This window comes from Mchenga conophoros, linkage group LG2, assembly GCF_057382185.1.
Source record: "Mchenga conophoros isolate Kocher_MC1m ecotype Shallow Benthic linkage group LG2, M_conophoros_male_GT1.1, whole genome shotgun sequence".
Taxonomy (NCBI): domain Eukaryota; kingdom Metazoa; phylum Chordata; class Actinopteri; order Cichliformes; family Cichlidae; genus Mchenga; species Mchenga conophoros.
In genome coordinates, this window is record NC_140527.1 from 21,513,811 (window position 1) to 21,528,611 (window position 14,801).

The 14,801-nt window shown below is 40.7% G+C and overlaps 1 protein-coding gene across 5 annotated transcripts in view; it reads left to right on the forward strand.

Annotated features, from left to right (window-relative positions):
* The first annotated feature begins 1,510 nt into the window (after window positions 1-1,510).
* LOC146581887 (mitogen-activated protein kinase kinase kinase kinase 4-like) overlaps window positions 1,511-14,801 on the forward strand; it is a 56,805-nt gene continuing 43,514 nt past the window's right edge. For all 5 annotated transcript variants that reach the window (XM_085287861.1, XM_085287862.1, XM_085287864.1 and 2 more), the window contains exons 1-3: window positions 1,511-1,694; window positions 2,686-2,751; window positions 14,649-14,705. In XM_085287861.1, the coding sequence (XP_085143987.1) occupies window positions 1,638-1,694; window positions 2,686-2,751; window positions 14,649-14,705 (180 nt within the window). In that variant the 5' untranslated portion in view covers window positions 1,511-1,637. The remainder of the gene's footprint in view (window positions 1,695-2,685; window positions 2,752-14,648; window positions 14,706-14,801) is intronic.

Consider the following 14,801-nt stretch of genomic DNA (forward strand, 5'->3'; position numbering starts at 1 on the left):
GCTGAATCCACACTGGAAGCGATTCGCTCCTCACCCGCGGCTTTGAAGCTGACAGCTGCTTACCTGCACATGGTGAAGGTTTACCCACATTGCCTAGCAGCAGTTGCACGTAATTCCTTGAAGACGCTAGAGGTTTTTATTCACTGCCAGTGCTGAAGTAGCTTAAGAGAGTAATTGTAGTTACTTGTTAGAGTTACTTATATCCTGTTTGTGCATTTTTTGCACACGTTTTAATAAAACACTACATTTATGGCTCATTTTCCAAACAAAAATATAAAGAAATGAGGTTTGGGTCAAGAGGTTTGTGCGATACTGTACAATATTTTTTATTGTGTAACAACAGCAGACGAATTGTTTTCATCATTTTCTTTTAAGGCAAATGCACCCATCACATATTTACCTTTTTTTTTTTAGTTTGTCATTAGTATTATTAAAGGGAAATTGAATCAAAAGCCCAAATTTGATTTTTGCATTTCATACACTTATGTATGAATAGCAATGAACTAAAAAGAATATTTTATGATATATTATTTAATCCTATTTTACCTATACCAATTATGAACCTAGGTTTTTTCACTAGAACCTTAAATTGGACAGTAGGTCTTGACATAGAAATGTGGATACATTACATTACACTACATGTTAATTTAGGCTTTATTATAACGGCATTTGTTAATCACAGGTTGAGTCTTTAGTCATGACACTGTGTGGTAAATCAGCCATTCAGGTGTATAAGGATCACCACCCTCATCCATGGAAAACCTGCTGCATATACTTTAAAGACACATTCCTTACCAGTTTTCCCATTTCTGTAGCAGCATTAAGAAATCAAATTACTTGGTATTAATTAGAATTGTTACTTACAAATGTGCTACTCTCATAATTACATCTTAAAGTACGTGCTATGGAAATGGTCTGTTGCTACTAGCAACAGAGCTACTGCTAGTTGTATCAAACTTTCAAGGTTCAAGTGTGAGTTAACCTACTAATGCATTACATCCTAATCTGTATAGCAAAATGAATAATAATATGCAGCAAACTCACCGTGTCCCTTAGAGTAAAGAGTAGAGTAGTATAGAGTAGGTATGTATGTATTTATTTAAAAACTGTGAGTGTAAGCAAAAGTTCCTTCTCACAGACAAGGTCTTGTTGAGTGACTTTTTTACTCTGCCGTTCTTTAGATTAAAACAAAAAAACACAAAAAAAACAAAAACCCTCCTCGGTAGAAAAACTAAATGGTGCTGGCAACATTGCGACAGTGTATAACCACAAAAACGTCATGGTTGTCAGAGTAAGATTTATGCCATATACTGAAATATAAATTGCTATAAATTTAGTATATTGTAAATAAGATATATTCATAACATATCTATGATATGTTTTATCTGTCTCAAAAAGTAACAATAAAGACTTTACACAAAGAAAAATCGCAGTCTGGAAAGACAGAATAAGAAAGACACTTATTCTGAAAGGTGCAGCCGGATGTTGCGTGTTTTCGGCGACTAGCTTGGTGAAGCTAAACTTCAGAATGGACCCGACTAGAGAAAAGCCCGTTAGTGCGTAGCGTTGGGAGACAAACTCTGACCGTCCATGTCTTGTTTACACATATCAACATACTGACAAAGTTTCTGACAGCAATGTCGAGAGAAAACACCACGCGAAGTTTGGACAGCATAGACCTCGCTGCTTTGAGAGTAAGTAAAGAAACCTTGCTTCTTTTTTCTGTATATACATATAAAAGGTAATGTTAAACAGTGTGGGATGTGGTGGGTGTTGCTTGAAAATTTAACGGTGCTTTCAAGCTGCAGCTGAGTAATCAAACAGTGATTGGTTTTTGTGCCTCGTCTAACGGTCGGTACTCGCTACTATTCTTCACTGTTACACAAACTCAGTGTGCTTTAACTTGGCGTGTGCCACGGTGCCTCCTGTCTGCTCTGTGTCCTGTTTGGTGTCAACTTTACAAGCTGCACTGTTTACACAAGGTTTCTCCCGGTGTAGACTTGCCGAAAAGTTAGTGTGCAACAATGCAACAAGTGACCACTGAAATAAACAGAGTTTGTTTAATGTTTAAGATGCAGTCCAAGTAGCGCACAGCGTGTTTTTTTCCCAACTGTAATGTTTAGTTGCTACTTTATTGTGGCCTCATGCTGCTTAGTCGTTTGCCTGTGTGACTACAAATATTTGATATGACATTAGGTGTGATGATGTTTCTGTAGCCACTCAGGCCGTGACCTAAACATAAGCCGTATTTAGCCAGTGTCACTGTTCTGTTTTTGTTCTGTATTTATTCCTCATTTTTGCGTAGGGAAACAAAGAAATGTAACTTAAGTGTTTTACAGCTTTCATCAAACTGTAAAATTAACGCACCATCCTCCACTAACAGCCAAACTGATTTTGTTCTGATACAAATTGGTGCAGTCTCATCTTCAGCTCAAACTCTCATCTACATTTGCAGTCCCACTTCTTCAGTCCCCATCCAAGCATAACTTTGAGTTGTACCCTCAGCTCTGAGCAATGAAACTGTTTGTCATAGTTTTTCTTGGCACTAGCCTGTTGCATTTTGACTTTGCTGCAATGTCGCATTTCCTATACACTATGTTGCTTCACTCGAGAACAAACATGCTTGGATTTCTCAGCATGTTGCTGTTATTTTTAATAACAATTTATTTATTTGTATTTTTTTAGGATCCAGCTGGGATCTTTGAGCTAGTTGAAGTAGTTGGCAATGGGACCTACGGTCAGGTGTACAAGGTGAGTACTGCCGTGATGCGTTGCTGCACATTGTAACATCAACAGACACATGAAAGTATCATATGTAGTGCTTTAAATCTAAACATTGTTTAAATGGCAGCAATAGTAGCTTCCTGTTGTCGTCTTTACCTTACAAGCTAATGCGAAGCTAAACATGTAGCAGCTGTTGGCATATGCAGACTCATGGTGTTACGGTTGTAAAACGTCATTTCTGGTAAAAGTTGCAACAGCTACTTCCAGTTAATTAGGAGGGGAAAAAAGATACTTTTGTTTACTGAAATATCCTTTAGCGCGCACACACACACACACACACACACACACACACACACACACACACGTGCAACTAGAGCATCTTTTAAAGGCCCTGGGTGGGGCTCACTTCCTTATCGCAGTATCTGTTTATATATGTGTGAGTGAGTGGTTTGTGGTTGTAGAAGGTGTTTAGTGTTATTTAGGCTCCTGCAGCTGGTTGTGCCCTATTTTCACACGAGTTTGCTAAACCCCTAAAGCTGATGCTTTACCAGCTGCACTGTTTGCTACACCTTTGTGGGTTAGTTTCATCTTTGAGCAACTGAGAGCTTCCTGGGTGAAAAATTATTGTGGTTGAGGCCGTTTAGGAGGGGTCAAGTCATGAATGCCTATCTACCTGCCCTATAACAAACAGAAATGTTTGCATGATTTCAGATTAGACATAAGCAGTGTTTCCACTACTTAGACCTTGTGTGGTAGGAGCTGGGTAGATTTTTATTGTTTTGTTGTCATCAATCTAGGAGAATAACACCAGTCAGCTCGCTCCAACTTCAGTCCTATGTCTTGTTTCCTCACCAGTGAGCTTAGCTGACAGATTATTGTGGAGGCTGTTCTCAGCATCATTCTGATGCTTCTCCAGAGTGGTAAGATGAACTCCAGCTCCACTTACTTGCTCTAGAATAATAACTGCAGTTGCCAGTTTTAAAGATCCACTGTGAGCTAGAAAACCTGTAGCAGGCGGAGACTACTACACAGAGCTCGCCAAGAACTAGCAGGTGTGATCCAGAACCACTGGGTTGGTGTGTGGATATGGGACGAGAGACTGTGTGGACAGATGTTTGAAACAACATTTTTTTTTTTTTTTTATTCCACTGTGAATTATGGAAAAGGAACAATGTTGTACATGAAGGGCAGGATACATGTACAACAAGTGTAACTGTTTTGGAAGAAGCAGGCTTTAGGTTCTCCCAAAAGTTTTAAAGTAACAGGTTTATTTAAGGAAGAGGTTAAAAGTTAAGGGCTGAAGGATGCACATAGCCAATGATGCGTTCTCAGAGTTGTCCATGTCTTCGTGGGATTAGGTGACACAGAAAGTAGGGTGTGTGTGCCATTTGATTTCCTGAAAGAGGATATGTTGCAAGCGATGCACAGGACAGTCAGGCCTTACAGGGTTCTTTCAAACCGGGGAGGAAAATCACAAATTTCATGCTTGGTAAAGATTTTTTTTTTCAGGGCTAAAGCATTAACAAATGTGAGTAACATTTAGTAGAGCATTAACAAGGGAAGAAAAACAAAAACTGATAAACTGTGAGCTGAATCACAGCAGTGATTCTAATGACTGAAGGCGGTACCATGTCTGATACCTTTTTCTTTCTGTGTACTGTATTCTCTAATGATGCTTGACCCTGCTTGAAAAATTACTTGTGTAGAATAGTTTAAAAAGTTAATTGGCTGGCCCTCTATGTGTTTTTAACTTTCTTAAAGAAATGTTATTTGGGGCATTTTTCTGCCTGCATCAGTACAAATAATGGAGCCGCAGTCTGCCAGCACTCTGCTGTGGTTTAAAAGCCTCGCTATAGGTAAAGTAATAATGATGGTGTGTAGCTCTAACAGGCAATCAATCAGACCTTAATGAGGCTGAGCAAATCTGGTTTCCCATGTACACGGTCTTATAATGAGAGTGAGCCTCAACCTGGGAAACCATGAATGCAGCATGGCCTGGAGAACAATAACTGGCACTGCACACACGCTCTCCTCACCCCGTACAAAAACACTTGTGGATTGATGTGAGTGCTGACATTGCATCTGGGCTCTTCCTTTGTTTATTTCTTCATGCCTCTGCATTGAATGATAGGTGTGTAGTATTGTTGGATGAATAAGAAACTTTGATTACCTAAAGGTGAGCACCACGGATTAAAATGCCACCATTATACCGGTAATTTTAATTCAGATCATTTAAGGTAGTATTAGAGGTATAAAACTAACAATCACACAATGCCGTATGAGCTGCACATGGTTGTGCTGAAGGTCTCTTCTATTTAATAGGAAGAAAATCTGTGAGTACAATAATCGTACAGCAATTACCGTTACCCACAGTGAAACTGCTATTGCAATACAGCGATTCTTACTTTTAAAAGACAAATGTCGTGCATTACTAATTTCACACGTGAACACTGAGCAGTGGCAGGAGAATCTGGTGCAAGCATTGCCTGAAGTTGCCCTTTGTTACACGTAGCACACAGCAGGAGATGGTGCCTGCTTGCAACTGCAGATTCCCCATTCGAGGTGCTACCTGAGCATGCAGGAGGCATATTGCATCACCTCACCCAGTGTGAATATACCTCCTCAATCCTCATGTGGATTCAAGTCAAGAAATCTCATACTTACACTCACTGATTTACGTGTATTCACGTGATCTGAGAGACCATTCCTGTCTACCTGAAAGGAAATGTTTTTGGAGACAGAAATGCAATCAGTGTTGGAACAAATGTAACTAGTGAAGCAGTTGATCTGTATAGAAGGAAAACTAAATGAGGGCATGTTAGCTGTGATAGGATGTGAAGAATCCTACAATAAGTACTGCCAAAAGGGAGAGGCAGAAGATGAAGGTGGAACAGGATCCACCAGGATGGTGTTTTGTTTTTTGTTTTTTTTATGTGCAGGTTGCTGTTGCTGTCAGTCACAGTGATCCTCTGCTTGGTGAAAATGTTTGTATTCCAACTTAGGTTATGTTCCCAATCAGTTCTGCTCTAAATTGAGGCCTCAGAGTTGATGTGCATCAGGAATTGATTGTAGTGATTATGAAATTTTCCCATGACTCATGTACACATTTGATTTTTGATCCAGCAATTGTCAGTTAGACATCTGATCCCGTGTCAATCAAACCCCAGTGTCCACTGGAACAGACACCGGAGCAAAGTGTGCCCAAATTATCCTCATTTTCATCTTAATTGAGTGGAAGAGCCTCCTGGTCAGCAGATGGGATTTTCTGACATGCAAAGACAGACACAATTAGACGGCATGGAGAGCAGAGAGGCCTGGAGACAATCAGGGCTTTTCTTCAAAATTACCCCAGAAACAGACGCCAGGAACTACTCAGGGAATCAAAGAAGCTTTAGTGCTTTTGTGTTCAACCTCATCTAAGGACGTGACAATTAGAGAACTTAGTGATAACAGATTCAATAAACCAGTACACCAATATAAAAAGTCCAGTGTGTTCACTTATAAGTGTAGATTTCGAGATGTTTGAAAATTAAAAGATGAAACCCATTTGCACGATACAAATAATAGTAAGAGTGGTTATTCCATATAATTAAATCTGACACCGTGCTGCACAGTGCACCCTGACAGTTTTTGGCACATCAAAGAACAATACCTTGCAGCGACCCAAGTTCCCACAGTATAAATGCAGATACAGATTTAAACATTTTACTGTACATCTTTGATAATTTGCCCCGTCTTAAAATATAAAAAAACGAAAGAAAATGTAAAGAGACTGCAGAAGTTTTATTGCTTAGAAGCAAGGAGGTGCTCGACAGAAGAAATGGGTGACACATGCACATAAATATATTAAAATGCTGTGTTGGACATTCATAGTGCATGGTGCGTGCTTGTCTTATTCACCATATACACATCATTCACACACACACACACACACACACAGGGCGTTTCCCTGTTTGCAAAAGGAACTTCCCTTCTGCGAGCCACTGCTATAGAGTCATCTGTGTGTGTGTGGGTATGTGTGTGTGTCACACTGTGAAAAAGCCAAACTCTACTAAAGCACAGACCTCTGAGCACTGCTGACGCAACACAATTTTCCTTAGTAACACTGACTAAAGTGACTGCAGTATCTTAAGCACAATATTGTAGCTTTATAATTTACAATGATGCCACTATGATAATTAGTGTGACTAATTTACAGCAGTTGGAATTTTTTTTTTTAACTATTTGTGTGTCACTGACCTGTGTGGCTGAGTTGTGGTAATCACATGAATAACAAAAATCAAGAATATCAATGTAAATTGATCCGTAAATGAATGTGAATTACATTTGTGATGGGTCAAAGAAAGTTTCACTCGAGCATCTGTGCAAACTTTGACTCGGTGTTGAAACCATACAACAGCTGGCTGTAGTACCACTCTGACTGAATCACTTGCACTTCCTCTTTCAAGTTTCAGTTGCATTGCTTCCCTTTCTGTTATTCACATATCATCATTCCTGTGTTGCTCATGAGGAGATCTGCTGACCAAAATCATGTCCAAATGTGGACTTGGACATTCACAGACTGATCAACTGTCAGTCTGCGTTGACAGCACAGACTGACTCCTTCCCCCAGCTCAACACTTTCTGCTGCCACACAACTAAGAGCTTCCTTACATTAAAAATGTAGTCACCTAATGCTTCTTTATTAGATGTAACTGAAATGAGTAATAGCTTTCAAAGTTAAAGTTTTAGTTTCTTAGGTAAGTGTTTGTGGGGGAAGGTGTGAGCTGGAGCAGAATGGGTAGTATTAGAAATACTGTTTGTTAACAGTGAAACAGAGAGAGCAGAGAGAGAGAGCGAGACAAAGGGTAAAAATGGAGAGGAAAGTGAGTGAGGGCAACGGAAGGAAGGCAGAGGTGAAAGCCAGAGAGACAGAGTGGAGGGGAGGAAGGAAGAGGGAGAGAGACCTATTAAAGAGAGAGAAGAGGAAAGCGGCCCCCCATGAGGGTTAGAGCTGCAGTTTGTGCTGATTACCCATGTGTCCCAGAGCTGTGAGTCCAATTGTTAGAACATTCATAAAAGTATCTGGCCTCCTTACTTTACTTTCTAAATGCCAGAACTATAATTAAAAGTACTCGAGTGATTCAGCGCTGAACTCGGTACAATAGTAGAGCTTGTTTAAAAACCAGAGAAATCAGTATTTGACACTCTGATAGAGTCAGACAGTATGAAGCCAACCTCACAGTTTCTCAATCTTAGAATTCCCATAATGCATTTGGCTTGCCTGGTCATTACCTTTCACCCACCCCCTAAGTTTGTGATGCAGGCTCTGAGTGTGTAATGACTATTGCTGTCAGTTAGGGCTGTTTTCCCAGACTGTAAAAAATTATTAGGATTCTTTTTCATTAGCTCTTTGTTTTTATTGTGCATTCCTTTTATTTCTTTTGTGGTAATAAAATAAGAGAGTATGTGGTGAGAGCCCACAGATTGGCCAAGCTGCTATTCATCTGACTGCTTGTACATGTAACATGCATAGAAAGCAAAAAAGGAGCTGCTTGATTTTTCCCAGTTCTCCTCTGATGACGGTGTGGTGAGTTTACCTTTGTGGAGTTTACACCCATGTAATGAAAACACTGCAGCTTTGAAACTGTAGTTCCAGCTAATGAAGGTTACATGTGAATGGAAAAGTAGAAAAAAAAGTTTTAAAAAAGCTTTAATGTGCAAAATAAAGATAATTATGCTAATTCAGCCCTCATCACTTCACAGGATATTACCTGGCCTGGTAATAGACATAGCCCAGCTCCTACCACAAACATTCCCACCAACACAGCTCATTATTGAAACTGTGACATTTGATTGACTTTTTGACTTTGGTCAAAAACTCCCCACATCCCATTGTGATCAAACATGTGAAATGCATCTGAAGGTCCCACCCCAGCTAAAGCCCAGTGGATGTGGGACTGATTTCCTCGTATGAGATACCAAAACCATTTTCACTCGTAGGCCAACCAAAGCCTTCAGATCTGAGCTGTCATATTTAATCGTTTTAGTAACTGTTCTCTGCTGCTGCTGTTTCTCATTTCTCAGTGAACGCTCACGTGTCCCGGGATTGAAACTGCCTCTCTGAATTTCATGTGGTGAACTTTAGTAATGCAGCCTCCACATGTGCAAGCACAGCTAAGCTGAAATAAAGTGAATCTTTTGTTTGGGTGTACACTTTTTATCATGCACCTTATCAACATCACTGAATAAGAAATAACCATTCATGTAATATTATCACTGGAGGTTCATGTTAATAATAGTGTTACTTAACTGTGGCAACTTAAAATTGACTCATATGAGGGGAAAAAGACTTGGACTATCGGTGTGGAAAATGATCAGTGTGTGCCAGCAGTGCTCCAGACAAGTGAAAATCGCAGGCCAAGTGTTCTGGTTCCTTGTGGTTCTGAGCGGTGGTTACTGATTACAGACTAACTATTAATGCTGAGACATGTTAACAAACAAACTAAAAGCTAAATGAACTTCAGATGATAACTGATGGTTTCTAGAAACCTTTTCAGCAAGTTTGTTCTTATTCTCTCCGCCCAGAGTTTTCAACTGCTAAAAGTCAAAGTCGCCTCAAACACGACTGGTCTGCACTGCAGTGTCGTCACAAAAGACTCCAAACAAAAGACCCCACAGAGCCAGTATCGAAAATCTATTCTGCATATTCATGTGGAGATATCTGTCAATAGATATTACTCCCATCCTAACTTCAACCGTGACCCAAAGTCTTCAAAACTGAAGGTGAAGTGAAAAGTGTCCTCATTAGGGCTGTGCGATATGAGGACATGTATCGGATGATGAAATTAAAACATCTGTCGTTTCATATCGGATGATATTGTTTGTTTTGTGGTGTCGCAAAATAAACAGTTTGCAGCAATTTTTTTTTTTTTCATCGTTTGGATGGTCAGCACATGGATGCAGGCACAGATAAGTCCCAGCATGGCCAGTGAAGATGAGGCAGAACCAGGTAGCTCCAAACAAATCGAGGACCAGCATGGACATGGTTTGGTTCTGAAAAGTCTGATACTGGCCAGAAAACTGTACTATGCAAATTATGCAGGAAACAGGTCTCCACCACAGACTCAAACCTGACAAACCTCTACCACCGACGCAAGAATCACCTGAAAGCGTGTGGAGAGAGTTTACAGATGAGAAGCAAAAACAGCCGTCAAGTGCTCAAAATAAACCGTAGACTCAAACGTTAGAACAGGCTCTCCCCCGCAGCACGCCGTGTAATAAATACTCACAAAGAAAATGGCGGGGCTACACCTCCTGTCTAAAAATACATAGTTTCATGCATCCGTCAAAACACTCGACTCCAGGTGCACCACACCCAGCTGAAAACGTAAATGGTAAAGTCAAGTTGCCCGAAAGTCACAGAATTTACAGAAATGTCTTATATGGATATGAGATTTTGGTCATATCGCACAGTCCCCAATCTGTTCTCACAAAGCTATATGAACACAAACACATGCAGTTACTGCCACAGACCGTATAGCAGATAGACGTAACCACCATGATGTCACCCCTTTGTTAGTGAAGTCCTGTTATGGAGCCTTGAGCATTTTTTTCCCCAATTGCCTCGTCACACCTCCTTTCATGGCTCAGCCGATATAACAATTAGAAAAGTAGCTGCTGAAGTTTCAGAGCAAGGAAGCTGAGACACCTGAAGCTAACCACGGGAGTCGCCCCCTGCTGGCCATGTGAAAGAACGCAGGTTAAAGGCACTTCAGCAACGGCTTCACTTTTATGTGAACTGGAAGCTACATCCATCTTTTATACTGACTAAGGTTACAACCGTATAGGCTTTAAGTGGCACAGTTTCCACACTCAGTTTCTTCAGGAGAATTAATCTTTCACATATCCACGTATGTAACCAACATATTGATCTTGAAGGGGACAGATACAGCGGGTGGCGAGACTGACACTGAAGCAAGAGCAGGACAGAAAGAGAGATGCAGTGAGACTGTTTCTCTCGTTTGTCTCCGTGCTGTCTGTGTTATAAATGTCTCGCTTGTATCTGATTAGCATATGCATGAATATATTATAGTAACCTTTTCACTGAAACGATATTTGTAGTCTTCCCTTATTGTGTGTGTGTGTGTGTGTGTGTGTGTGTGTGTGTGAGAGATATTCATGGACTTCAGGATGCAAAATAAGAGCAACATTTTTCTCCAATTAATTCTGATGGAGAGACCAGACCCCTGTTAGTGTGTGCATGCGCGTCAGTGCGGCGTATTTTTAATGAGTAACTAGATCAGCTGAGTGGAGAACATTTCACACTGGTTTGCTGTGGTGGCAGCAAGCACACACCATCAAGTGTGATGGGACAGGAAGGCCATTTCCTTATTTATTATAGCCAGGCTAGTGGATGACTCCATGCCACAATTCTTTGCAATTATGGAGACACTGTCCTCTACTTTAGGACACAATCAAGGCCAGGATGAAGAGACGGCTTCACATCACAGCTCATGCTCAGTGAAATGTGTGTGAAGAATTCCAGCTGAAAAGGGTTTGGACTGGCCGAGGAACACTTCAACCGACTGTGAACCAAGTCTGCATGCTACTGGTCAAGATGTTTAGTTTCACTGTAGTGACCAAAACACTGACATGCTTTATATCAAAGAACACATGGCGTGATAAATAAAACTTTTCAAGGATTCAGGCTCCAGCTGCAGCTCACTCTCTGGGCACTGTTCACTTTTCAGGGAAGATTATTTTATTTTTAATATCTTTTGATTTGTTTCTTCTTTTTAAGAGTTTGAAGTGCCATCAATATCAGACCAGAGCTACATGACAGATGTTTACTTTGATGTTTTGTTGAATGATGTTTACATGAATAACTTGAGCTCATTGGATAATATTCTACTGCAGTATATTTCTAACTAACCAGGCAGCTCCTCTTCTTTCTCTTGACAACACTTTCTTTAAAGATGTCACATCTTCATGGATCTATTTCTAAAATAAATTGTCTGTGCTGAGTATCCCTGAAGCCTACAGCAGGTTTGCCAGCACATTGTTAGTTGTTTCTCACCATCTTTCTGTTCTTGAACAGTACAGTCTATTTGCTGTGATAATAAATATTCTCCAAACTTCCCATTTGTTATTTCCCACGATCAGCCAAGAACTCCCGCCTCGTACCATGATTGAATTCTGTTTTCTTGAGACATAATCAAAAAACATGTTGACGCAAAAGGATGGATGCTGGTTTTGTTAGCCAGTAAAAGTAACCTCGGTGCTCGTTGTAAAAAAAAACCCAAAAAAAACACTCTTTCACATAAAAACTGCACATTTGTAAATCTTTAGTTCAGTTTAACTTGGTGACTTTCCATTCATGCCACTGCAGTTGAATGACTTGTCTTCTATTCATAAAGAGGAACAGGCTAACTATAACAGGACACGGAGCTACAAAATATGCCACCCACCATTCAGCTGGATTATGACAGACGTGTTTATGCCGTCAAGCTTGTTGCAAACTCCTGAAAACTCCTCAGATGTGGAAATGGTCGATGTAGACACACATGTTTTGACACCCTGCTGTCCTCCAAGTCCAAGCTGTACAGGGAGTGCAGAATTATTAGGCAAGTTGTATTTTTGAGGAATAATTTTATTATTGAACAACAACCATGTTCTCAATGAACCCAAAAAACTCATTAATATCAAAGCTGAATGTTTTTGGAAGTAGTTTTTAGTTTGTTTTTAGTTTTAGCTATTTTAGGGGGATATCTGTGTGTGCAGGTGACTATTACTGTGCAGAATTATTAGGCAACTTAACAAAAAACAAATATTTACCCATTTCAATTATTTATTTTTACCAGTGAAACCAATATAACATCTCCACATTCACAAATATACATTTCTGACATTCAAAAACAAAACAAAAACAAATCAGCGACCAATATAGCCACCTTTCTTTGCAAGGACACTCAAAAGCCTGCCGTCCATGGATTCTGTCAGTGTTTTGATCTGTTCACCATCAACATTGCGTGCAGCAGCAACCACAGCCTCCCAGACACTGTTCAGAGAGGTGTACTGTTTTCCCTCCTTGTAAATCTCACATTTGATGATGGACCACAGGTTCTCAATGGGGTTCAGATCAGGTGAACAAGGTGGCCATGTCATTAGTTTTTCTTCTTTTATACCCTTTCTTGCCAGCCACGCTGTGGAGTACTTGGACGCGTGTGATGGAGCATCGTCCTGCATGAAAATCATGTTTTTCTTGAAGGATGCAGACTTCTTCCTGTACCACTGCTTGAAGAAGGTGTCTTCCAGAAACTGGCAGTAGGACTGGGAGTTGAGCTTGACTCCATCCTCAACCCGAAAAGGCCCCACAAGCTCATCTTTGATGATACCAGCCCAAACCAGTACTCCACCTCCACCTTGCTGGCGTCTGAGTCGGACTGGAGCTCTCTGCCCTTTACCAATCCAGCCACGGGCCCATCCATCTGGCCCATCAAGACTCACTCTCATTTCATCAGTCCATAAAACCTTAGAAAAACCAGTCTTAAGATATTTCTTGGCCCAGTCTTGACGTTTCAGCTTGTGTGTCTTGTTCAGTGGTGGTCGTCTTTCAGCCTTTCTTACCTTGGCCATGTCTCTGAGTATTGCACACCTTGTGCTCTTGGGCACTCCAGTGATGTTGCAGCTCTGAAATATGGCCAAACTGGTGGCAAGTGGCATCTTGGCAGCTGCACGCTTGACTTTTCTCAGTTCATGGGCAGTTATTTTGCGCCTTGGTTTTTCCACACGCTTCTTGCGACCCTGTTGACTATTTTGAATGAAACGCTTGATTGTTCGATGATCACGCTTCAGAAGCTTTGCAATTTTGAGACTTCTGCATCCCTCTGCAAGATATCTCACTATTTTTGACTTTTATGAGCCTGTCAAGTCCTTCTTTTGACCCATTTTGCCAAAGGAAAGGACGTTGCCTAATAATTATGCACACCTGATATAGGGTGTTGATGTCATTAGACCACACCCCTTCTCATTACAGAGATGCACATCACCTAATATGCTTAATTGGTAGTAGGCTTTCGAGCCTATACAGCTTGGAGTAAGACAACATGCATGAAGAGGATGATGTGGACAAAATACTCATTTGCCTAATAATTCTGCACTCCCTGTATAGCTACGGGACCAATTGTTCATATCAACAATATTTCTTTGGAAATGGCCGCGAGCGTTTCTAAGAATTGGCTGCTGAGGGGGAAACAGATGAATAGGCAGATATTTGTTACTTTTAAACTTGCCCCTCATTTCAGTGTCTGTGTTTGTCTGACTTTGTCTCTCTGTATGAATCCTGACTGCTGACTGACTGAATAATGGCGAGTTTGTCATGTCTGGTGGTCTGTTTCAGACACATACACTATACACTCCCACAGAACTGTCATACATCACAGCTTAAAGGCTTATAGAGTAGCTACTCTAGTATCTTGTCAGCTTTCTGAGTCATGACATGGTTTTCAATTTTCCCTTTTTCACCTGACTGCACTTTACAGCTCTGCTCCTCCATCCTGACTTAGTCTCTCGCGCTCTCTCTCTCTCTCGTGTCATGTCCTGTTCTTTCTGTCTGCGTCTTTCAAGAGAAAATGAAATTAGGTGGACTTGCCCGAGTCCATGAATATTGAGAATTATATCACAGTCCAAGTATTCACTCAGAAGAGTTACAGGGAGAACGGGAACACTTTGTGAGCGTTCATCTGTTTACAGACTCCAGCGTGGGACAGTTGTTGTAGTCCTCGTCAAACATTTAGAGGCTAATCTTTTATATTACGATCCAGTTGCTGCCTGTCTTTCCAAGATGCACAGCTGCACTTGTGATTTAAGAAATTTGAACTGGTGCAGAATATTTAACAGAATCTCTACAGTGATCGTATCTCATTGTGTGTGTTTTCCAACAGGGCCGTCATGTCAAGACAGGTCAGCTGGCAGCTATCAAAGTCATGGAGGTCACAGAGGTAAGGGTTCATTACCTCACTACTCTCAGAGTGTACCTGTGTCATCATGTGTCGTGTTTGAGGCAACGCTGTCTCCTGCTCAAAAATAATCCTTAT